General features: G+C 20.4%; 8 protein-coding genes across 8 annotated transcripts; 3 read left to right on the top strand and 5 right to left on the bottom strand.

Moving 5' to 3' along the window:
• Window positions 1-596: 596 nt before the first annotated feature.
• SRAE_1000038600 (Hypothetical protein) lies at window positions 597-2,081 on the bottom strand (the record flags this gene model as incomplete). Its single annotated transcript, XM_024647213.1, has 2 exons — window positions 597-1,657; window positions 1,697-2,081. 2 exons carry the CDS (start codon window positions 2,079-2,081, stop codon window positions 597-599), a joined length of 1,446 nt encoding a protein of 481 aa, XP_024501314.1.
• Window positions 2,082-2,969: 888 nt separating this feature from the next.
• On the top strand, window positions 2,970-3,788 carry SRAE_1000038500 (Sulfotransferase family-containing protein; the record flags this gene model as incomplete). The annotated part of the gene is made up of 1 exon (XM_024647212.1): window positions 2,970-3,788. One exon carries the CDS (start codon window positions 2,970-2,972, stop codon window positions 3,786-3,788), a length of 819 nt encoding a protein of 272 aa, XP_024501313.1.
• Window positions 3,789-4,220: 432 nt separating this feature from the next.
• SRAE_1000038400 (Beta-1,3-glucosyltransferase) lies at window positions 4,221-5,770 on the bottom strand (the record flags this gene model as incomplete). Its single annotated transcript, XM_024647211.1, has 2 exons — window positions 4,221-4,816; window positions 4,867-5,770. The coding sequence occupies 2 exons, from the start codon at window positions 5,768-5,770 to the stop codon at window positions 4,221-4,223; spliced, it is 1,500 nt and encodes a 499-aa protein (XP_024501312.1).
• Window positions 5,771-6,071: 301 nt separating this feature from the next.
• On the bottom strand, window positions 6,072-6,548 carry SRAE_1000038300 (Hypothetical protein; the record flags this gene model as incomplete). Its single annotated transcript, XM_024647210.1, has 2 exons — window positions 6,072-6,386; window positions 6,510-6,548. 2 exons carry the CDS (start codon window positions 6,546-6,548, stop codon window positions 6,072-6,074), a joined length of 354 nt encoding a protein of 117 aa, XP_024501311.1.
• Window positions 6,549-7,840: 1,292 nt separating this feature from the next.
• SRAE_1000038200 (Homeotic protein ocelliless) lies at window positions 7,841-16,097 on the top strand (the record flags this gene model as incomplete). The annotated part of the gene is made up of 4 exons (XM_024647209.1): window positions 7,841-7,939; window positions 14,142-14,377; window positions 14,421-14,577; window positions 15,585-16,097. 4 exons carry the CDS (start codon window positions 7,841-7,843, stop codon window positions 16,095-16,097), a joined length of 1,005 nt encoding a protein of 334 aa, XP_024501310.1.
• Window positions 16,098-17,194: 1,097 nt separating this feature from the next.
• SRAE_1000038100 (Hypothetical protein) lies at window positions 17,195-18,047 on the bottom strand (the record flags this gene model as incomplete). Its single annotated transcript, XM_024647208.1, has 3 exons — window positions 17,195-17,800; window positions 17,858-17,976; window positions 18,020-18,047. The coding sequence occupies 3 exons, from the start codon at window positions 18,045-18,047 to the stop codon at window positions 17,195-17,197; spliced, it is 753 nt and encodes a 250-aa protein (XP_024501309.1).
• Window positions 18,048-18,285: 238 nt separating this feature from the next.
• SRAE_1000038000 (Tyrosine-protein kinase receptor torso) lies at window positions 18,286-21,453 on the bottom strand (the record flags this gene model as incomplete). Its single annotated transcript, XM_024647206.1, has 3 exons — window positions 18,286-20,967; window positions 21,019-21,302; window positions 21,363-21,453. The coding sequence occupies 3 exons, from the start codon at window positions 21,451-21,453 to the stop codon at window positions 18,286-18,288; spliced, it is 3,057 nt and encodes a 1,018-aa protein (XP_024501308.1).
• A 2,167-nt stretch (window positions 21,454-23,620) lies between these two features.
• Window positions 23,621-25,227, top strand: SRAE_1000037900 (U4/U6.U5 tri-snRNP-associated protein 2; the record flags this gene model as incomplete). The annotated part of the gene is made up of 4 exons (XM_024647205.1): window positions 23,621-23,763; window positions 23,814-24,256; window positions 24,296-24,890; window positions 24,942-25,227. 4 exons carry the CDS (start codon window positions 23,621-23,623, stop codon window positions 25,225-25,227), a joined length of 1,467 nt encoding a protein of 488 aa, XP_024501307.1.
• Window positions 25,228-26,222: the final 995 nt, after the last annotated feature.

Below are 26,222 nucleotides of genomic sequence, written 5' to 3'. Positions count from 1 at the left end.
CGTAATAGAAGTCGATTAAAAAAAACTGCTTGTTTATATTTTTATTTTGAAGCGAGATATAATTAAAGGCGGAAAATTTTCTAAAATATTCATTGTTCATGACTTTTCAGTATGTTGACCAGAACACATTTTTTAACATTTAAGTTAGAGTTGATCGATTTCTTTTTATGAAGTTTATTCTTAATTAAAAAAATTTTTTAATATTTTTTATTTTCAAATATTAGTGAATTAAATGAAGTATATTACTATTAAATGGGAAGAAATATCCATAATATCTGTCAACACTTTTTTTTAAGAGATTAAGCTTTAAAAATAATTTTTATAATAATGTTATAATTTTTATAATATATCTTTTAAATTAAATGTTATCTTTTAAAAGATAAAATTTTCTTTTATAACAATTTTAGAATTGATATATTTAATTAATATTCTTTTAAAGCTATATTAAAAATAATAATGCACTTTAATACGCCATGGTAAATAATTTTTTAAGTATTTTAAAGAAGATTTATATTAATATTTTTTCATACTTCAATTACAAAAAATATTTCTTTATAAAATATTTATTGTAAATAATAAAAGATATATCTACATTACTATTGGAAAATTAAAGTGAGAAAAAGAACTCCTAGAGTTAATGACATATAAATAAAAATAAGTTTTAAATACATATTATCAATCTGTAATGTATCAAATTCACTACTAAATACTTTATAAACTAAACGTAACTCTATATCATTTAGTGTTCCATCTGTATAAACACAATGATAAAATCCTAAATTAATGCTTTTAAAATTTTTAATTATAATTGAAGTGTCATTTTCAACACGAATTGCATTTTTTGGTAATACTGTAAATATTACACGTTTGTAATTACCATCTATATAATTACTTGTATTATCATCAAAATACATGGCACTTTGACGGTACATTTTGACATGCTCCAACATTGGACATGACAGTTTAATACTTTTCTTAAATTGAATATCTGTTTCAACAAGAAAAGTTACTGCTCCAAAACGTATTTTCAATATAGGAGTCTTTTTTATTAACTCGTAACTTGTTTCATCACCCTCATATTTGTTATAACTATATTTACATTGAAAATCACCAATAAAAGTTAAAAACTTAAAATTTAAATTTTTCATCGTTTCATTACTTATTCCCATTTTAAATGTCAACGAATGTTTACCAGGTCCTTTATGCTCAATTCTTTTTATTGAAACCCATTCATTCATTTCATTTCTTTTCATAACTTCAATTGTTTCATAATAATCATCATACTTTGAGTTTACTTCTTCTTTTTTACACGTAAAACTAAATTTCTTTAAATTGGTTAAACTCCAAACACCATTTATTAAAGATTTATAATCAAAATCAGTTCCATCTGAATTTAATTTACCATAATCTGTTGTTTCTTCTATAGCATGTTGAGGTAAACTTTCTACAAATACTTGTTCATTTTTTGCTGTATCCAATATCGCCATTTCAGTATCATCATTTGATATTGTTTCAGTATTTGTTATTAAATCTGACATCGTTGTAGTTGATGTGATTGTGATTGGTGTGGTGATAGATATAATAGTATTATTTTCGTTTGTTGTTGCATTTGTAGAATCTATTAAGCTAATATTGTTTAAAAAATTATCTAGAATCTCTATATTATTTTTTAGTGGCTAAAAATTTATTTAATTACCTAAAGGTTGATTTTGATTATTATCATTTGAAGTAGTTATATTTCTATTATCTATAGGTTTTACTTCTGTAGCATTTGTTGAATTTAAAGTATTATTAATTGCTTCTCTTTTTGGTTTGCTATTATTTGAAATATAACTATCGTTATTAAATTTGCTAACAAAATTTGTTAGTTGTGGCTGTGTTTTATTGTCAAATAATTTTTCAGATAATATTTTATTGAATGAAGAATTTAAATTTTTGTTTAATTTATTATTATCATTTTCATTAAACAATTGTGGTCCATTTTTACTTATTTTTGAAGTACAAAAGACTTGTAAAAAATTTATAAAAAAATATATAGCACATGAAAAAAATATTGATCTATTGAGTAATAAATAAATCATTGAAAAAAATTATATAGTCATTTTTCAATTAAAAGATGTTTAATATTAATATAATTAAATATTTTGAATATTAATCATTATTATTTATTTAAACAAAATTATAATATTCCAATTTTAAAATCTAAGTATTTAAAATTTTTTTTTAATAATATTTATTATAGTGAAAAAAATTTAACTAACTATTAAATTAATTTATTGATAATAATCTTTAAGTTATTAAAAAACTATTTTTAAAGTATATGAAACATATCTTCATTATTATCTTGTGATTTTTATCAAAACGTGAAGAATTTTTAATATAATTAATGAGTCAACTTTTTTTTAAGTTTTTTTCAAAAACCTTTTAAAAATTTATTATAATTAATTAAATAAAAAGGGAAGTTTAGATATATACATAAAAAATGTATTTTGATCATAAACATTTTTATTTAAATTAGTCATTTAGGTCATTATAATATTAATAAAATAGTACAAACAATTTATATTTTAAAAATTGCTTAAATATTATACAAATATATATATATATTATTATATTGTTATGTTGATAAGATATAATATAAAAAATATAAAAGATAATAATTTTTTTTCTATATATGGTATTATAGTTATTATTATTTACATTATTGAAGTATTTACACGTATATATTTTATTAAAGAAATTAATGTTGTTAGTATTATTTCTAAGAATAATCTTGTTTTTTTGAATAATAATATTCCATTAGCAATTAATAATTATTGTCTTCAATATGATTCTTCCTGTTTACCTCCATTTATTGATATTACAGAAGAATTTGTTAGAAAAATTATTGTATGTTAAAATAATTTTCTAAAACTTTCTTATCTTTTTTTTTTTAGACAGTACCAAAATATAAATTATTAAATTGTATTATGCCAAAATGTATGTCTACAATAACAACTAAAATATTTTCATATCTTTATGATCCAGAAAAATATTTATCATTTGAATGGAATCATGATGGTATTTCATCATCATCACATAAAAATGACTACAGTAGTATAGATAATTTTCTTCAAAATACCCAAATATCTAATGATGAATTAAAAAATTGGAAAATGTCTGTTTTTATCAGAGACCCTTTAGATAGATTTATAAGTGCATTTATTAATAAATGTTATATTGAAAGAGAATACCTTTCTTCTAATTTTATATATCCAGGAAATGAATTATGTTATGGTTGTCGAAAAAATTTAACATGCTTCATATTTGAACAATATAAAAGATCTTATATGTATGTAAATAAAATGACAAAATTTACTAGTTATGAAGATCAACATACATATCCACAAAATTGGTTTTGTAATTTTGGAAAATTAAAAAATCAATATAAAATTTATAAAACTTCTAGTGATAAAGAAGGTATAAAAAAATATAAAAAAAATATTCTTGAAATTTTACATGAAGTAAATATTGAAGATGATAAAATAAAATTTATCAAAGATAATATATTAAATGAAAATAATAGAAAAACACGTTCACTTAGGTATGATGTTTTAATGAAATATATTTATAATGGTATAATTAATGATATTCCAAATTTTAATCAGTTACCAGTAGTATTAAAGAAAGAAATTTTATCAAATCCATTGTTATATAAAACATTTATTTCACTTTATTATCAAGATTATTTACAATTTTCATTTCCATTTCCAACACCAACATTTACCAAATCATCCACCATTTATTAAATGAAAAGGTATAATGTCATATACTAGATTTTTTCTTTCATTATATTATTATTATTACTTTTTTAATACTAATATTAGTTAAATTTTTTATTGATAAGCCATTAAAGTTATTACATAAAGTAACTCCTACTCATTTAGATAGATACAAAAAATTCATAAAAGTGTTATATTATTAATAGGAAAAAACTAAGTGCCGTAACATTATTTATTAAATATTTTAAGATTATATATAAATGGCTAATTTTTTTTCCTAAGTATAATTTCTTTTTAGTTATTTAATGATAAGCCTTTTTAAACAACTACGCAAAAAATAATAATTTAAATAATCTTTTTCATATCCTAATTTGGATCTGCATTATGCTTCCAATTTTAATTAAAAATTATTTTGCAAAGTAAATAAGTTTTAGACTTTTAAAACTAACTTATATTTTATTATAATTCATAATGTTTTCCTTCATTTTTTGAGATATTATTTTTTGAAAAAGTTATATTGACGTTTGTTACTTCTTGAATACTTAAATCTTCTGGCGGAAGAATTTGAGTTGACGTAAGATACTTTGAAAAGACGTAGTATGGATCAACTTCTTCAAACTTATGAAATGAAATAGGTGTTGTTTGACGAAGGTATGTTTCTGAGTATGAGTTAATTGAAGATTGATGGAGTGCTGGGGAATGAAAAAAGCGTATATCATATTTTCTTATACAATATCCTATTGCCATATCATCAGGAGTTGTATGAGTAGCACATAAACAATTTTCTGCAATTATTTTTGCTGCTTCTCTTGTAAAAAACATTCCAGAACCACCGGTAGGATAATCATATGAATCTATTAAATTTTCTCGATGTCTAAAACCATATCTTTCACCAACAACAATTGAATATTTATAATTAACACAAGATAACATTTCATAAAGTTTTGGTATATTAAATAATGTATCATCATCACCAATTATTAACCAATTAAAAGATTCAAATTTTTTATTTTTAACAAAATATTTTATTATTCCTAAAGTTTTTTCACAATGTCCTAAAAAAAAAGATTATTAAATTATATTAAAGTTTAAAAAAAAAACAAACCTTTTGAAACATTTGGTATATCAAGTTTAATGGTTGAATATTCTTTATCTTCTATATCACCAAAAAACCCAATATTATTAAGATTTTTTGCCCATGTATTTAAAATAATTGGTAATCTACTTTTATAATATCCTGAAAAAGTTTTAACTCCAATAAAAGTATTACTACTATTAGCAGTATATTGACATTCTTCTTCTATTTTATCATATAATGGTGTTTTATGAATAGTAATACAATTATTAAGATCATTATTATCAGTATCAAAACAAAATCTATCATCATTGATAATATCAATATCAAGTTTATCTTTTACAAACTTAGCAAATTCAAATTTTGCATCAATATTAAAATTATTTAATTCTTTATCATTTAACTTTATTTTTTCATCAACATCTTTTATAAAATTAATATTCATTAATAATCCACTTGCCGTTAAAGGATAATAAATTGGTTTGTGTTTTGAGGGGTCGTAACCATAATAATGGTGTATAATAACTGGATGTGAATCCAGGACGCTTTTACCAAGATAAATGCTTTTATCAATATCAATATTTTTTATAAATTCATTAAGTAATACAAGATTAACATTTGTTGTTGGTTCAAGAAAAAGATACCATTTTTTATTTGAAAATTCTGGATTAGATTGTATTCCAGTTATAATAGGAAAAATTGTCCAATACCCATTTAAATCTTTTAAAATATTTTTACTCGTTAAAAATAAGGAATTATTTATGTTTAGTAAACCCTCTTGTTCTTTAATATTTTTGATTGTTTTATTAATTTTAATATCTTCATATTCCCAATTTTGTGATAAAAAAACAAAACATATTTTTGAATCCAAAATTTTTTCACAATATATAATATTTGATATATAAAATATTATCAATACTAACCATAAGTTCATTTTTATGGTAAAAAAAAAATAATGTTCTGCTTTCTTCAAAAAATTAATATTAAAATTAATATTTCATGGATGAAATAAAAACACAATTAAATGTATTAAATAATGTACAGCAACACTTAAAATAAAAATAATATATGATAAAAGTATAAAAAAATTTATAAAAGAATACAAATTGATTACACAAACAATATTATCCGTATTATTCACAAAAATATTTCTATACTTTTGTAAAAAAATTAAATAAAAGATAAGTAAGAAGGAAATCATGATAAACTTAACAAGGAAATCTTAATTTGTAATCTTAAAAATGAAATAAAGTATAAGTAACAATCCATGTTATCATAAAAGTTGCAAAAGCCGCACTTAATCCTTCTTTAGCAATTTCAAAAAATCCACCAAGGTCATCTTCATCATATCCCTGGAATCTTGTTACATAAAGATAGGTTGATACTCCTGAAGCAACTGTGAAAGCAAGTATACTTGCGATACCAGTAAAAGGTAATAATCCCCAGATGATTCCTATTGCTATTGACAAAATTTGTTTGCCCCAATAAACTACATCCAATATTTCATCTTTACTATACCATTCAGAATTTGGTGTAAATGCTTTTGATATCTAAAAAGAAAAAAAAAATTTTTTATATTATTAAATTTTAATATTATAAATTTTTTATATTATATTTATATGTATATATATAGGTATTGAGTATTATTATTTTTCACCATACTTTAAACATACAGAAGATAATATAGAGGGTTTTTCAGTATTAGTTGCCATATTTTATCGAAAGCTTAAGGTTCTTAAATGTTAAATTATATATTGGTGTTTCTAAAAATAACAAATTATTTTGTTACACAAAGATATTATAAAAATGAAGGTATAAAAATTATGTCATTATACTTCAATATAACGTAGAAATATAGAAAGTTATTGCAAAAATAATGATAAATGATTGGAATATTAAATAATAGTAATATATTTTTAGAATGCTTATTTTGTTATTCCTTAAGAATTAATATTTCTTAACGTCTTTTTTAACTTTTAAATACGTCAATGTCCCATAATATCCATTAAAATATTTACTTTAACCCTTTTTTTACGTAGAAATACTTTGTAAACAAGAGGAAAAATAAAGTTTGAAAACAGGTATAGATTCTTTATTCCAATTAATATAAAGGGTACTGTTTTAAGATAAAATCACATTTTGGTAATTTTTTTTTTTAACTGAACTATCATTATTTATTTTATGATTTTATTAATTTTAGAAATAATGATTGAAGTTATTTTATGTTTAATCATCAATTAACATTACACAATATAGTTTGATTTTTTTTTCAATTATAAAAGATGGATTTTTTTTTTTGTTTTAGACAAAGTATTTTATCCATTAGTGAGGAACATTCAATTTATCAAAAATGAGGAAAAAAAGTTGATAATCTCAAAAATATGGATGATAAGAAAAGAAAATTTTTATAAGACTTTTATACTCTTAATCTATATAACAGAATACTAAACTTTTTCATAAAAAAACATTGATATACCGCTTATTTTTTTGTTGCTCAATGATCGTTACAATTTTTTAATTTTCTTAATTAAAAACACAAAAAACGCCAACGTTATTTTTTAAAATATAAATCTGTGTTAACATATCCATCTATTTTTTAATCTAACTCTTCTACAGTATATTATATTTAATAAATAATAAAATTTTTCAATCTTCGTAAAATAATATTATCATTAAAAAATTATTACTATTTTTTGCCATTAACCTGAAGGTATACGCCTCTTTTTCACGGTTATGGATAGGAAAAAGGGAAAAATATCGTGGATGAAACTTTTGTTAACATAATAAGATAACAAAAATTATTAAAGGTAACGTATATATAAGAAAGCATTTTAAAGTTTTATTTTCATATCTTTCTTTTTAAAGAAAATTTTTTCTTATTTGATATCTATCTTTGGTATCATAATATTTGTATTAATTTTATACTTATATAGAAAGCAGATTTTTTTTTTCTTCTTATATATAAAAGATAAAAAAAAAGTAGCTAGTAATAATATATATTACAATGGTTAAATTTCAAAATCCTACAAATGGTGTTTATAATTATATCAATTCATCAACATTAGGGAATGTTTCTACATTTAGATTCAGTCCATTACCTAATGTAAGTTATACCATAAAATTTTATTTCTTTTTTAATAATTTTCATAATTAATACACTAAAATGATAAGTTGTAATAATCCCTAAATTTGTTTCATCTTCATTTGTTGTATTTTAAAATTGAATAAATATTATTCATAATAATTTGGAGCAACTGGTTTTGATAATGAAAATAAGAAAAAAAAATCCTTAAATTAGTATGATTAAACATATTAATCTTCCCTCAGTTTCCCTCACATTATTATTATAATTATTATCTAAATGAAATACAGTAATCCTAACTACCACAGATTAATCCAACCATTTAGCTTCTGCAAATAACAAAGATATTTGTTTTGCCTCACATTAAACATATTGACATTGAGGAGAAAAATTGTATTGTAGATAATTTAAATACTATTGTCTTTTCTTTTATTAAATCCTTGCTTCAAATATAAGTTACAAATATGATAAATAATAATATATTATTATTATTAATTTAGTTATATTATTTATTATTGACATTTAATAAGTCAAAAAGAAAATATTTCATTTTTTTTTCTAGTTTAAAAAAAAAAAGAAGAAAATAAAGTATCTTCTTTATTTTGGAATTTGATAAGAAAGAAAATTTAAAAATATCATATTATTATTATTTATATATAAATATATATTTATACATTCATTTATCATAATCTATATTTATTTTCACACTGTTGCTTAAAATGTATATATTTGTTAAAAAGATCAAGAAGTATAGTTTAGCTAAAGATAATTATTTTCTTGTAATATACTTGTATATGACCTTCATTAGCTGTCTTAATCAGGAAGTGTGAAGGTACACAAAATTGTGAAAGAATAACAAACATATACAAACATTCTTATCCATTAATTTCATCAATAGTAAAGTGAATTTGATAGAGTATTATATTATGTAATTGTACTGTTATATTAGCATACAATTAATATATATGATTTCTAAAAGTATCTTATCAATAAATTTTCATCTATGATATTTGACATGTTTAAAAGATAATTATTATGGTAAAATGATTTTCTGTTGTTTTTTTTATACATATAAGCTTAATTTAAAAAATATAATATGAAAAGAAGTTCATATTGTTATTAATAAAAAAGGATATAATTAAATGTATAGTTAGATTTATGACACCATAATAATATGGTAATTTATATGGAGTACCGTATCATTTTACTATCTATCTTTTTTTTTGAGGTTTGTTCTACTAATTATCTATATATAAATTGTAATTTATCGCGTAACACAAATTAAATTTTAAACAAAATGGTGTAACAGATACATTCATCCATGTCAATTAACTAAGTAATCATACTTTTTTGATATTCTTAAATCATAAGATTATTTCAATGTATCTAGTACATATTTAAAATTTATTAAAGCATATGATATAATTGTATTTTCTTCTTAACACCTGCAACTATCTATTTGTTTTGTTTACATATTGTATCATCTTAACATCAATATCAAACAAAAGAAATATATTTAAATTGATATATATTTAGATTCCCTTCATCTAATATTTCATGATAAAAATTTGTTATAAGAAACTTTTTTTTTTTTACTTAATAAAAATAGAAATAATTTTCTCATTCTTATAAAATTAAGTAATGGGGAAATCTTTTAGTTTACCGAAATAGAAATGTATTATTTAAATGATAAAAGTAAAAGAGAAAATTAATTAGAGTATTTAAATGAAAATAAATTATAGTTATATTTTGTCTTTCATTTAAAATAAAGAAAGCAGATATACAATATTACATCACATTTATCATCTACTTATTAGGTGATCATCTTTTTTTTTCCAATTTATATAGTAATTTATTTTAAAGCTATAAATGTAAATTAAATGATTCTCATCATTTAAATATATTTTAAAATAAAATTTAAACATCAATTATTAAAATAAGAATAATTTATTTTGAGTAAAGTTAAATCTTTTTCCAGAGTTTATTAATACTCTTATAAAAATTTAACTCTTTAAGGTCATAAATAGGAACATCATTAACATATAATTACTTTAAACTTATTTTTTTATCATCTTCTTCTATTTTATAACTAATATTATATTATATATATACATATATTAAATATTCTATCCTTTTCATATATGTGATTGGTAGAATTATAAAACTTAACATACTTTTATACTGTATATCATTAAATTTAATGAGGATTAATAAACTATTTTATGATGAAAACAATTATTTTTATCACTACATAGCGTAACCTTTTTTTTTTATTTATTTATTTTATATACAATAATTATTAACCTTAAAAAGAATCTTTTTAAAATTTATTTTTAATATATGTCTTTTTTATTATTTTTATTATCATTAAATATATATATCAATAATATACTATCTTATTTAAAAAAAAAAATGAAGAAGAAATATAAAAATATTTCAATATTTGATTCATTTTGTTTTACCTCAAAAATAACAGAAATAAATGATGTGTAACGAGAGGAGAATGGTAAAGACTTTTGGTAAATAATAAAATAAATATAATTCTACAACGGTAGAGTAAGAATATAGTTATATTTGTGGAATGTACATTTATTAGTAAAAACGTGTGATCAGGAGCTTATAAAGAAATCTCAGCTTAACCTTATTATGTTTGTTGAAGTAAATTTGTCAAAAGAAGAATGAGATAGAAAGAGAATGTTATAGACATAAGACATGTTGACTATTGATATTTAATGATTGATAATATTATAAAAAAATAATATATATAAATGTACATCTAAATTTACTTTATGATGAGGAAGTACAAATTTTGTAAAAAAAGATAATAAACTTAGAAAATGATATGAAAGTTATAATTAAAAATTTTATTTAGTTAAATAAAATTGATTAAAAAAAATATATATAATTTTTATTATTTTTTTCTATCATATTATTTTATATTAGTATTTCTTTATCATGATCAATTTTAAAAGTAAAAAAAAAATAATAATAATAATTGTACCATGTTATTATTCACCAATCAAAAATTTCTTAGCCCATTTGGAGGTCTTTATATTCCAAAAACTAATTAAATTATCATTCCACAATCAAATGAACACTAAAAAAAATTTTTTTTATTTATTAAAATTTAAACTTTTTGAAAAGAATATATTATAATAGTATAAATATTTATATTGATACATTTTTAATATGTCCTAAATAGGAACTATTTATTAATATTTCTTATAAAAAAAAAGTGACCATCTCCTAGGGTAGTATTTATTATGTATATTAATACATTAAAAAGTTAATATATTTAAAAAGTATGATAAATATGTTCTATATATATTAGAAGATAATAAAATAATTTAAAAAATTGATATTCTATTATTTTTTTTTTTTTGTATTATTTATATATTATTATAATATAAAGTACCAAAAATGCAGCTGTGATGTGAACAAGATGTCTTTTTGTACAAAATAGTTAATAAAAAAAAAAGTCTTAATATAGTATAATTTATATTGACAGTTTTCTTATTTAATATACCATCAACTTTTATAAATGACCTTGTTAATAAAATTGTAAAAAGAGTTTAAGTTGAGGACATGTATCAAAATTATGAGGTTATTTTATGGTTTAGGAATATATATAATAGTCTTTTATAAGGAGGATTATAGTAAATGTGATAAATAAAAACGGCTAATTTTTTTAGAGATCATTAACACTCAATTACCCTTAAATAGCTTTCTTTTTTTTGTTTTTGTTTTATTGTAACTATATATTATTAATTTAACCTTTTGTAATATAGTAAATGATATGGATATATTATTTTAATTCTTAGAAATTATATATAATGTTAGGGTATTTATCTTTTTATATACCTATAAGATAAAATAATACCGCCAGCCGCACTCAACTTTCCTCTTTTATCATTCACCAAATAATTAAATATATGAATGAACTTAAGCTGGATAAAAGTCATGAAGTTTGTTCTTTTCATTATCTTGATTCATCTTAATTCTCACTTTTCATGGTATTTGTTTATTTACCTTTAATTTATTTCATGTTACCAATAGTATATTTTTGATTTTATTAATTGAAGCGGTAAAGGTCTTTTTACAAAGTGAAGAACCGATTATAAGTTTGTTCTTTACCATCAACTGACAAGGATTAAACTTTTTTTGAATGATTGAATTAAAAAGTGTTCTCCGCGATAATCCTTCCATATACATATACTTCACCTACCTATTTTTTTTCTGTTAATGTCGGCATTTTATACCATGTATGAGGAAAAAAGTAATGTTGATAAATTTTGTTAGCTAAATACTTATATATAAGGTACAACTACAACTATTTGTCATATATGTATATATTATATTAAGTGTTAATCTAAATATTAATAATTTATGTACTCTTTGAGTTTTTTAGTTTTTTTTTTTTGTAATTCCGTTATTAAAAGTTTGTGAATGGCACTTAAATAAAACTATTAAAAGAACAAGACAGGTTAATTGATAAATAATATATTTATTTTTGTAATTAATATATATACTATATATAAATAAATATATATATATTACATACAGTATAACAACATAACTTAGCTAAAATATTTATTTTAACAATATTATAAATATTTATTATATTATGGTTGATAAAAATTTGAAGTATATATTAACATCAATAATATACCATATTTGAATTTCATTTTTGTAGATAATTTATAATACAATTGCCTTTTTGAATATATTATAAAAGTAATATATATTATAAAGAATCATAATTTTGATATCATGAAAATTATTAAAGCATTACTATTTATTAATCCTCTTAGAATATGATAACAAAATTGATTAAATAAATATTTTTGGATTAGTTAATTGTTTCAAGGTACATAATTTATGAACCATTCACCAATCAAAAATAGTTGTATATATTAAAAATATTTATCAATCAAATGGAACATAAAAGTATTATAAAAATTGTTATACTATATTAACATGAAATACCTTGTTACGTCTTTTTTTTTTTTAAACATTACCATATCAAATATGATAATATATTTCATTTTTATAATGATTATTAAAATTTAAAATACTATATAATAATATAGAAGGTGAGAAAAGAAAATTAGATAAGAATGGAAAATGATTTAATATAATAAAATAAAATTAATATTATATATATAAGTATATGGTAGAAAAAAAAAATTTTTTTTAATATAACTTTTATTTTAAAAAATTTAACATTTCCCTTTTTAACATCTATAATATTATATATATATATTTATATATATAATTAAAGAGATATTTTAAAATGTTATTTCACACCATATAATACTTGATTAGGAAGTCATACAATTAAGATGAAAAGATGAAACAATAAGCTAAATATGTTAGTGACACTTTAAAAACATTGAATATTTTATTTTAGGATTGTTGAAAATAATTTTAAGAAGAGAAAATATAAAATAGTGAGAAGTTTAAATGTGTTAAATTATTTAACTGTCTCTTTTCAATTTTTATTCAGCCATTATTTCAAATCCCGATACATACTCTCCAGATAGTATATAGTGTCATGAGCTCGATCATCACCTACTGATCCATGGCTAATCTTGGACCAAAAAAGCTTATCTCTTCTTTTTAAATTATTACAATCAATTTAATTTCTTTACTTTTCCATGGCTTGGGCGTGACAATATTTTAGTTAACCAATGACATTACCTCTCCGCGCCTTAACACCCCTTTAATCTCCACCTACTTTATCATTTGATTCTCATTGTCAAAATCATAAATCAGTTCATCTCCTTCTTTCTTTCAATGTGTTTGCTTTAGGTTTTGATGGTTATCCTGGATGAGAAGACTGCTTATCTGGGTATTGGAAGGAATAACCATGCTTTGAAAACCCCATCATCCTATACTAAATACTACTTTTCCTTACTTACTTTTGAATCACCTTATTACCCCAAGATAGGAAGAGTTAATAAAACTTTTTAATATATATTAATTTCGCCATAAATAATTCTAAAAATTAATCTTTAATTAAGCGATGCTTTTCATATGAAAGAGAAAAAAAAAAGTAGGAGAGAAAAAAGGGATACATAATTATTATATACATTTTTTTTTTATAATAATAAATACCAATGATGGCTTAACCTTTTTAAATAATGCCTTCATCCATTTTAAATACTATTATCATTCATAAGTAATATTAATCACTTTTATCCTACATTTATCTTTTTTTCAGGATATGTCTTGCCTACCCTCTGTATCTGTAAGCAATGCTGCTGTTAATATGAATCAAGCCGCTAATATGGCTTCATATTTTTCGAAGTCTGTTGGTTATCCACCAACACAAACTTTGGCTGGATTTCCAGCAGCACCAACAAATTTCCTTGGTGCTGCTTCTATGGGATATATGGGAAATCCATTGGCAGATTGTCAATCTGCTGGTTTCACCTGGAATGGTGGTGCTCCTCCAAGGTAAGTTCCTCATGATAAGCATTGTCTTTTATTAAATGTTAAGTTATTTAAATTTCAGAAAACAAAGAAGAGAAAGAACAACTTTTACAAGAAGTCAACTAGAGGTTTTAGAAAGTTATTTTACAAAAACAAGATATCCTGATATTTTTATGAGAGAGGAAATGGCTGCAAAAATTGGTCTTCCAGAAAGTAGAGTTCAGGTAAGAGACAAAAAAAAAAAGATAAAATTAATCTAATATTTTGTTATCATGACACCTTAAACAATCAAAGTATTAGTAGTAAAACAAATACTCTTACTATTTATTTACAAAAATATACTATTAAATTTTGTTTTTTTTTTCTCTAAATTTTTCATAACAATATTTAAACAACACACATAATGAAACTTTAGGAAAAATAATAATTAAAAAAATATAAATATTTAAAATATTTATATTATAAATTTTTATTTATCATTTATAATTTTAAAGTTTTTATTGATATAATTAATTAAATAAACTTATTTAATTATTACCTATTAATTTAATAAATAAAAAAAAATTTTTTTTTTAATTTAATGGTAAAATTTATCTAGTTCTAGATAATTTTTAGTAAAATAATTTTTATTTTCATCATTATAAAAATTTAATTATATATGTGTGTATATGTGACGTTTACATAATATTTAGTATTTTAAAAGTTGATTCATAAAATTACACATCATTTAAATATAGTTGTAGGGAAAAAGATTTTTTTTTTTTTTCTAAATATAATTTTTATTATATAAAAATTATCGAAATTTTACCATAGATGATGGAATGTTTAAGGACACGTTTATTTTATAAAATTAGTGAAAGTGATTAACTTTAGATGATGATATATATTAACAATTGTTATATAGACAGTACCCTTTAAATTAAGCTAGTTTGTCTTTGCTAACATAACTTTAAAATAATTTATTTTATATGTAGTATATATATATATTTTTACATTAAAAAGAGATGAAGAAAAAAGAAGAGTAGGATGAAAAAGAGAGAAATGAAGGGGAAAAAATGATGCATATTATTGTCAGGTTTGAGTTAACCAAGTGAATAAATAAAATATGTATCTATAAAATACAGTATATCTTGTTTTTATTAATTGATTTTTAATCATTTTTATACACTATTTTAAAAATGTATCATCATCATCATTATATATATATATATATTATTTTGTATAATTACAGGTTTGGTTTAAAAATCGTCGTGCTAAAGCAAGGCAACAAAAAAAGTCAACAAATGGTTCAGGAAACGGGGCATCTAATAGTATAAATGGAAATGTTGGAAATATTTCAACAACACCATCTAGTTGTACAAATAGTTCCTCTGATACCTCAAATAGTGGTAATTCTGATACAGTAGATTTAAAAATGGAACATGATGCTTCTAATAATCCAACACCATCACTTAATAATGATGTACATGATCCAAGATCACCAGATGAAGATCAAAAAGTAACAAATCCATTACTTTCACCAATTACTCAACAACAAAATTATCTTAATACAATTAATAGTACAATGGCAAGTAATTATGGACAAAATTTTAGACAAAATGGTTATGGTGGTCCATATACTACCTATCCAACAACTGGAATGCCAGGAATGGATTATTTTGCTTATGGTGCACCAGCCTGTGCCACAACAGGAACTAATGGAAATTATAACGGTGACTGGAAATTTTCTATGAGTGGTTCATAAAAACAAAAATAACAAAAAAAAACAAACTTTTTTACCTTTCTTTTATATTAACTTTATCAATTAGTAAATTAAAAATGAATATAGATTATTGGAATATTGGAACATGTAAAGTATTTTAACAATTTAAAAATAGTAAAGAGAAAGCAATTTAATATCATTTTTTTGATTTGTAAGAAAATATGAAAAATTATTGTCATGATTATAAGAAAATACCTAGATATGTATAATAATTTAAACTTAAAAATCATTCTAGTCTTACATATATCTCTTACTACTATTTAATATTTAGAAAAATGTTATTATCATTAATATATATATTTTTTTTAAAAAAAGAAAATACTATATTTATTCCTAGTATGAATGAACTTAATATAGTTTATTCTTTTCTTTATATTTCCTCATCTTTTTCAAACAAATTTTTATTAATTAAATTTTTTTATATTTTTGTTTTAATGAAAAAAAAAGAATTATTTTTGAAACTTTATTGAAGTGCAATAACAAAATGATAGCATCTTTATCACAAAAATATTGTTGTAGATAATTTAACACATATATCTGTACTTTAATACACAAATATTAATCATATAATATTTCTTTTAATATTTGTATAAAGATTATTTACTTATACAAAATATATATATGTATTTTTTTTTTAATTTGATAAATAATACAATTTTTTTATATTTCTTTTTTTTTAACAATAATATTAATCAATTATTTAATTAATTGTGCATATATATATATTTTTTTTTTAAAAAAATTGTTTTAATATTATAAATTTCTATTAATTTTTATTTATAAAAAGTTTACTTTATTTAAATAACATTGATTTAAATGTTGTATAAAAATTAATCTCTTGTTATTTTACAATATAGTTAAACAAGTTTTTTTTATTATTATTTATATTTCCTACTTTTCAATTTTTTTTTATTACATATTATTATCAGAATCTATTTTTGTAAACATTGATTTTAATTATAACAAAACCGATTATCTTGTTTTTCTTGGAGCAATATTTTGTTTTTTGTTTTTCTTTAACTAAGAATTATAAAAATGATTTATTCATGAGAATTATTTATATTTAATATATTAAAAAATTAATTAATATTTAAAAAATCATTAAAATTACAATTATATGTTAAAAGATAACATTGTGGAACTTTAATTAACATATAATAAGCATACTGTTGACAAATAACATAAGCAAATTCAGTACTTTTACCATTTTTACCAAAAAGATTTCCCATATTATTATGGTATTTCTTTAATGCAGAACATTTTTGTTCATCATTAGTTGATGGTAAATTAATTGTTCCATAAAAGTTATTTGTTATACTTCCTATCAATGTTGCATTATTAACAAGAGTAAAAGCATAATCATTAATATGTGCAATATTAATCCTAAAACCAGAAGAACATTGATAATTTAAAGATGTAAAAATTTGTTCAAAAAGATAAGCATCATTTAAAGTATAATTATGAGTGACAAGATTTAATACATTTAAACATCCTAAAACATTTTGATATCCTAATTTTCCATAAAATGTTTTTTGTGCTGCACATAATTTATAAAATGTATCCTGAGTTGTTGATTCATTAGTTGTATAAGCATTTGTTAAAAGTAAATTTATAGCAGTTTGAAGATTATTACCATTTGTTGTTAAATTTGTTCCAAGATTTTGTATATTTGCATCAGTTATAAACTTTAAATATCAAAATATAATAAATTTTTATTATAAATAAAAAAATAAAAAACTTACGGTATTTAGAGCTGAAGAAAAAATACCGTAATTACATGAATAAGCTGATGGTAATTTATTCGTATTAAAATTATTATCAAAAACAACTACACCATTAATAAATGGTAAAAATATTCCAACTAAAAAAATATTATTATTATTAATATTTTATTTTTAACTTACCAAAAATGTAAAAAATAAATGATTTCATTTTAAAATTTTTTTGAAAAATATTGAAATAATACAATATTATATCAAATATAAATATCTATAAGTATTTATAGATAAATACTCTTACTAATTCTAGTAAAAAGATAACAATATTAAGAATTGATTTATTGATAAGAAAATACTTTTTAAATACATGATAAAAATATATTTAAAAAAAAATTATGCAATAATGTTAGATATTATAAAAATAATTGGATATTGTTTTAGTGATTGAAATTTTAATCCCGTTTTGAAAAAATTTTTGATGTTGAATTTGTTAGAGTTTTTTTAAATTCATTAATACTATCCATAAAAGAAGGTGATGTTGGAGTTCCAGAAATAATTGATTCACTTTTACGTCTTGGATTATCATCATAAAAGAATGAATCTTTTTTAGAAATATTATGTAATTGATTATGATTAACAGTAAAATCACGACTAAGTCTTTTAACAAAGTTTGGTAATAACATTGTTTTAGAACGTAAAACATTATTACTTTTTGAAAAAGTATCAATTTTAGCATTTGCACTTAATGATTGTTTTAATGGTTTTTTATTTAATTTTAAAATATTATTATCTTGGTCTTCTTCAATTTCATTATCAATTATTGGTGCAACATTTTTATAATATATTGAACCTGTTAATAATTCAACATATACACCTGTATCAGATGTATTTTCAAGTAACACCATAAATTCACTATTTAATTCATCAAAAGTTGGTCTATTTTCTGGATTTTCTTCCCAACACCTTTCCATAATATTATATATTTCAGAACTTGAAAATTCAGGTCTTTGTGGTCTATTACCTTTAATAATATGATTTAATAAATCACATGGTTCAATTTCATGAAATGGTACACCACCAAATGAATACATTTCATACATAACCATACCAAAACTCCATATATCACTACTAAATGTAAATATAGTTGATCTTAAACTTTCTGGTGATAACCATTTAACTGGAAGTTTTTGTGTTTTATAACTTTGAGCTGCTATAATACCATTTTTTCTTTGTATTGTAATACCATCTAAACTTTTAATAGTATCATTATTATTAACTTCAATACATAAACCAAAATCACCAATTTTAATAATATTTTTACCATCTATTAATATATTTCTTGCTGCTAAATCACGATGAATAATACCTTTTGAGACAAGATATTTCATTCCTGATGTTATTTGCATACAAAATGTTAATAAATATAATTGACATGTTAATCTTTTTTCCATTGAATTATTATTAATAGATAAATCAGCTTTCATATTTTTAATAAATCTATATAAATCTTTATTTTCACAATATTCCATTATTAATGCATTTGGTTGTGATTTTGTTATACAACCAACCATACCAACAATATTATCATGATAACCAATTTTTTTCATAACTTCAATTTCATGTAAAAAATTTTCTCTAGCTTTTTCATCAGCTGTTTTTGGTAATATTTTTATTGCTATAGGCATAGAATTTTTATATAATAATGATGGTGGTTGACTTTTCCATATTTTTGATACTGATAATGGTATACCCATATATGTACCTTTATATACTTGACCATATGCACCATTACCTATTTTTTCAGATGAATAAAATAAATTATTCCATTTAATTTCATAAATATCAGCACCTTCAATAGTTAAATCACAATTATAATCACTATTTTGTTCAAGAAGTTTAATATTTTTAACACGATTTCTATATAAAACAGTTCCACCACAAAGTATAAGAAATAATATAGCACATGTACCAAGTGTAGCAATAAGTATAATACCTATATTACTTCCAACATCAGATGGAATTTTTTCTGTCGTTGTTGTTGTAGATGGTTTAGGTGAACATAAATGAAATGTATTAGCTGAATTATTAAATGGTAAATAAAAAACATCACCATTGGCAAATGATGTATTATGTTTATAATATAAATAAGATATTTCAGTAAAACAATAAACCTGAAAAATAATATCTTTTAAATTATTTTTTGAAATACTATTAATTGAATTTGTAAAATTTAATGATACAAAATCTGTTAAAAGTATTATTTTCTTATCTGAATTTTTAATTTCACTATTATTTATTGTTGTTATAGCAAATTTTATCATTTTAGTTATTTGTGATGATGTTTCATCATATGGATAATTGATAGTTAATGATACATCATTAAATGTTTCAAGATTCAATGAATTTAATATATTATCAGGAGTATCTAACCAATCTGTTGTAACATCAATATCATAATTAATAAACATAACACTTATTTTTGTTGAATCAATATTAAAACATTCATATATAGAAGAATTGATTGTTTCTTGCATTTTATTAAATTTTTTATGACTCATATTTGTTGAAATACCATAAACATAAATAATATGTGGTATTTGTGGATTTGGATCTGGAATTATTGTTGGTCTTGTTGCAACTGTTGGTAGATGATCAGATCTATTACAAGATGTAAAATTTTGTGATGAACATTTATCATATAACATATCATGACATGGTACAATACATTCTACAACTTTTTCTGTACATGATAAATCAGGAATATTATAAATATCTTTAGAAATATTACCATAATAATTTTTTAATATTTCATAAGTACTTTCTTTTCTACCAACTAATAATATTGTTAATGATGAACAATAATAATTTAAAACTTGTTGAATATTAGAAAATATAATATTATCAGGTTCAAGTTTAACAATTCTATTAGTTATAAATACAACTGAATTTTTTGAACAATATTGTTGTTCAAATTTTTTAAGTTGATTTAAAAATTCTCTACTATAATTGATAGAAAAATTTGTCTCATTCCAAATAAGATTTTTATTAAAAAATGGTTTAACAGCATTATCATAAGGTAATTCATTAATAGCATGTAAACAACCAGCTTTACCACAACATTTTTTACTTGATTCCTAAAAAAATATTAAAAAAGAAAAAATTAATTTTAATAAAATTATACATACACTATTATTAAAAACACTAACAAATATAGAATGTCCTATGTTCCTATCTAAACATTCAATTAATGATTGATAGATAAAAACTTTTAAATTATCAAAATCATCAGGTGAAGTAAATTCACTACCTAAATCAAGGACATAAGTTCTATCACAAATATTAGCTTGATAACCAAATGATTTTTTAGTTTTATTTATAATAGTATTTCTACTTTCATCTAAACTTTCTTGAGTGCAAGTTGTAATATTTGAGTTAATTGCATCATCATCATAAAATTTTATTGATGTTACTATAAAAATAATAATTAAAATATGATAATTAATTATTAATAAAATTAAATTACACTTACAACAATACTGATCACATTTTGTTAACGTTATAAGACTGATTAAAATACCAAGATACAAAAATGATAACTTTACGAATTTACTTGTAATCATAATTTTAATACAAATATTAAATAAATAAAAATAATTAAATAAGATAATAGTTTTTTTTACCTTATATTATAATAATAATAATAATAAATTTTGACAACAAAAAATAGGATCAATTCTTTTTATAATTGTATTAACATTATAAGTGTGATCTGTAACTACTAAAAATTTGGTAAGAAAATTGATGCTTTTTTGATAAGATTTTGATAAGAAAAATTATTATATAATAAATAGAGAATATGTCTATATGAAATATATAAATCTATATTTAGGTATAATTGCTTTATTAAATATAAAAGATTTATAATACAAATGTAACTATATAAATTTTTTATTGATAAAATTTATTTATTAAAAACTTTCTTATATTTATTTTAATTTTGTTATTTTATTTATTAATGAATAAAAGTATTTAATATGAATTTTATATTTATTGTATTTTGATAGTTTATACTTTTTTCTTTATATATAAATAATCTTTCATGACAATTTCCGGTATAACAATAAACTATTGATAAGATAGGTGCAGTGTCAATTTTTACTTTTTAAGAATATGATTTTTATCCATTTATATTTTAAGGATCTTTTAAAAATTATTACCTATTATTTTATTTATTATATATTTTGTATATTATTAATAATTATATTATTTTTATCTAAAAAATTTTTTTAATCATTTTACCAATATTTATATACATTTTTTTTAACACAGATAAAATACTAAAGTTTATTTTTAAAATTTAATTTGTTATCAAATAAATAGAAATTTAAAAAAAAAAGTATTTCTAAATTAATTAAATTCATAGTTTTTATCTAAATTAAATTAATAATATTATTTGGTGCATATTAAATTAAAATAACTAATGAAAATTTTATTACATTCAAACCTGAATAAATATATTAAACTAAGCCGAAAAATGTTGATTTTTAACAAGGTGATTTTAAAAATTTGAATAAAAAGAATTAAATTAATAATATTAGCATCAACTAGTAAAACTTATCTTTTCATCTTTCTATTAATTTTCTAAGATTTTTAATCATTATATTTCCCTTTATTCCAAATAATTTTTTATTTCCAATTTATTATAATACAAATGATGATATAGTTATTGTTAAATTAATTATTTATTTTTGATTAATTGTCAATAAAGTAAAAAATCAGATTTTTTAATTACATAAGATTATATACAAAGTTAGACATAAACAAGAAGATTCATTATCTCTTGCATAATTAATACTAGCCTTTTTCAAATTTAATTTTTATTCTCTACTTTTAATATAGTATTTTCTGACACTCTTTTGAGGAACCATTTTTTTTTCATAATGTAATTAAAATAAAAAAAATATGTCTTTTTTAATTGTTTCATCTTTCTACAAACATGTTATTGTTTGCTGGCATAAAGTTACTTACAAGAAATACATTTAAAAAAAAAACATAATACATAACATATAATATGATAAATGAATCAAATATTTTAATCTATGATTTCAAGTTTTTAAAGTTTGTAATCTTTTTATGAAGTTTTTATTTCCAAAGATATAAATATATAATTATATTTTATTGTTATATAGTTTTTAATACTTTTAAAATAATAAAAAATACACTTTTATATGTAAGATTGTTTTGAAATAAGAATAAGGAAAAAAACAAATCAAGGTTTTGAAAACAAATTAATAATTTAAATAAATTATTGTAACTGTTTAAAATAAATTATTTTTAATAAAGGTACGTTTTTTACATCTCTTATCAAATAAATAAACTAAAACAGCTTTTATCTATTTGATAAATCTCCGAGACAAACCATGGAGAAAATTTTTATAAAGATAAACCTGTTATGTCATTTAGATGATGCTACAATAAAATTTTTCATAAAAAATTATCAATAAAATTAGGAAATATTATAAATGTCTTTGTTTGAGGCAAAAGTTTAAAAACAACATTAAATTTTTATCATTAAAATCAAACTAATAAAAATAATAATTACACTTTTTTGTAATGTAAAAAATATATTCAATCAAACTACACTAGTTTCATTGGCTTTATAAAAGAAACTAGTGTAAAATAAAGAAACCTAAAATACATATTATTCCAAAATGAGTGAATTTATTTAAATAGTTCCTTTCAAGAAAATTTGTATTCTTGATACTTTTTTTTTTACATTAGAAAATAATGGTTAATTTTGGTATTCCAGCTAAACGTAGTAAGATAGAAAATGAAGAAATTGATGAAGATGATACACCTGTGAGAAGTTTAAAAAAAGCTCAAATTGAAGAACCTTCAAAAGATTGTCCTTTTCTTGCTACAATTGATAGGTATTTCTACATAAATATTAACTAATTTTTTAAATCATCTTTAATTTTAGATCTGTTCTTGATTTTGATTTTGAAAAATTATGTTCTGTATCATTATCACACATTAACATTTATGCTTGCCTTATTTGTGGAAAATATTATCAAGGTCGTGGTGCTGGATCTCATGCTTATACACATTCATTGGATGAAGATCATCGTGTTTTTATTAATTTAACAACATTAAAATTTTATTGCCTTCCTGATAATTATGAAATTATAGATCCATCACTTGAAGATATTAAATATGTATTAGATCCAACATTTACAAATCAACAAATTAAAGATATAGATGATGGTACAAAAATATTTCGTACTTTAAATGGAAAATCATATTATCCTGGTATTGTTGGTTTAAATAATATTAAACACAATGATTATTTTAATGTTATCCTTCATGCATTATCACATGTACCACCAATAAGAAATTTTTTTTTACAACCTGATAATTATATGGGTATCATTAAAGGTCCCAGTGATAAAATGCATATTCTAGGTACAAGATTTGGTGAAACTATTAGAAAATTATGGAATCCAAGAGCATTTAAATCTCATGTATCACCACATCAACTCCTTCAAGCAGTTGTCATTTGTTCTGACAAAAAATTTCAAATAATTAAACAATCAGATGCTTCAGAATTTTTAAGTTTCTTTCTTAATGCTCTTCATTTATCTTTAAATGGTACAAATAAAAGTAACTCATCAATAATATTTAAAACATTTAGAGGAAAAATGAAGGAATATTCTACTAAAATATCATCTAGTTCTGATACTGAATTAAAAAATTCACCCTCAGAAAAAGAAATAAAAGTTAAAGAAATGCCATTTTTATGTTTACCTTTAGAATTACCACCAGCACCATTATATAGGGATGAATTGTTAAATAATATTATACCACAAGTTCCATTAACAGTATTATTACAAAAATATAATGGAATTTTTGAAAAAGAATACAAAACATATAAAGAAAATTTTATTAAACGTTTTGAATTAATTCACCTTCCAGAATATCTTATTGTAACATATAAACGTTTTCAAAAAAATCAATTTTATGTTGAGAAAAACCCTACTATTATTAATTTCCCTATATCGTAAGTTTTTCTTTTTCAAAAAAATAATATAATATTTACATTTTTTTTTAGTAATGTGGACTTTTATGACTATTTATCACAAGAAGCCAGATCAACACATAAATATACAACATATGACTTGTTATGTAATATTGTTCATGATGGTAAACCAGATTCTGGAACATATCGAATACAATTATTACATAAAGCTACTAAAAAGTGGTTTGAATTAGAGGATATGCATGTAAAAGAAATATTAGCTCAAAGTATAACATTAACAGAATCATATATTCAAATATGGAAACTTAATAGAAAAAAGACAAGAGGAGAAAGAATGGGAGAAACTTCAAGTGATTAAAATAATTTATATATTTATTACTACATTTAATTTTTTCTTTTTCTAATTTTATTTGAATTAATACAATAAAATTAATTGTGTTGTTAATGTTGTTTTTTTTTTCTTTTTATTTAATCTCGTAAATATTATATATATATAATACAATTATTCGGAAGTTAAAAGTTCTCTTGTTTTTGCAAAATTTTTTTTTTTTTTATAAATAATGAGTGGGAAATCTTTAAATAAATATAATATTTTTATAATAAAGAAGAAATATTTATAATAATCTTTTTAGAAGGAACAAGCTATATATGTTGTCACGATTCACATTTATTTTTCAACTACTAATTTTGCAGCCTATCTCTCTTTTCATTTATACACTCCACCAATTTTCATGTTTCCAATCTTTTCACATTTTAAAAGGATATAAAGTATTGTTTTATTTATTATTAACTTTACTAAACACATCATTTTATCTTTATTTTTAAACAAGTCAAATTGATATTTTACAAAATCTATAAATTAAAAAATTAGAATAATTTTATTTAATAGAATTATTAGTTTAAAAAAAATAAAATTTTTTTTTTTATTATATAATTTTTAATATATTATATTAAATATTTTCCTCATTTCTATACTTTTGTAATAAATATAGTATTTATAAAAATAAAATATATATAATAAAATAATTTTTATTTTTAGCTTTACAACAGGTGTAATAAATTACATGTACATATATATATTATTCATTGATTAAAATTTATTTTTTTTTTTTTATATTTCAAAGTCATAATATATATTAAACAAATAATTTTAAAATTTGTTATACGAATTATATTATTATATAGTATTTTTATTAGATTTAACGATGTGATCAACTTTAAAGTAATAGAAATGTAAATTTTAATAAATATCTTAAAATACTCGTTATAGTAGGTTTAAAAAAATTAGTAAAAATAAATCAATCTCAAATTTTCCTCAAGGTCATTTTTGTCTATATCCATTCTTTTTTGCAA

The sequence above is a fragment of the Strongyloides ratti genome, assembly GCF_001040885.1.
Source record: "Strongyloides ratti genome assembly S_ratti_ED321, chromosome : 1".
NCBI lineage: Eukaryota > Metazoa > Nematoda > Chromadorea > Rhabditida > Strongyloididae > Strongyloides > Strongyloides ratti.
Note: the sequence above shows the minus strand (reverse complement) of the source record. Positions and strands in the feature narration are given on the sequence as shown.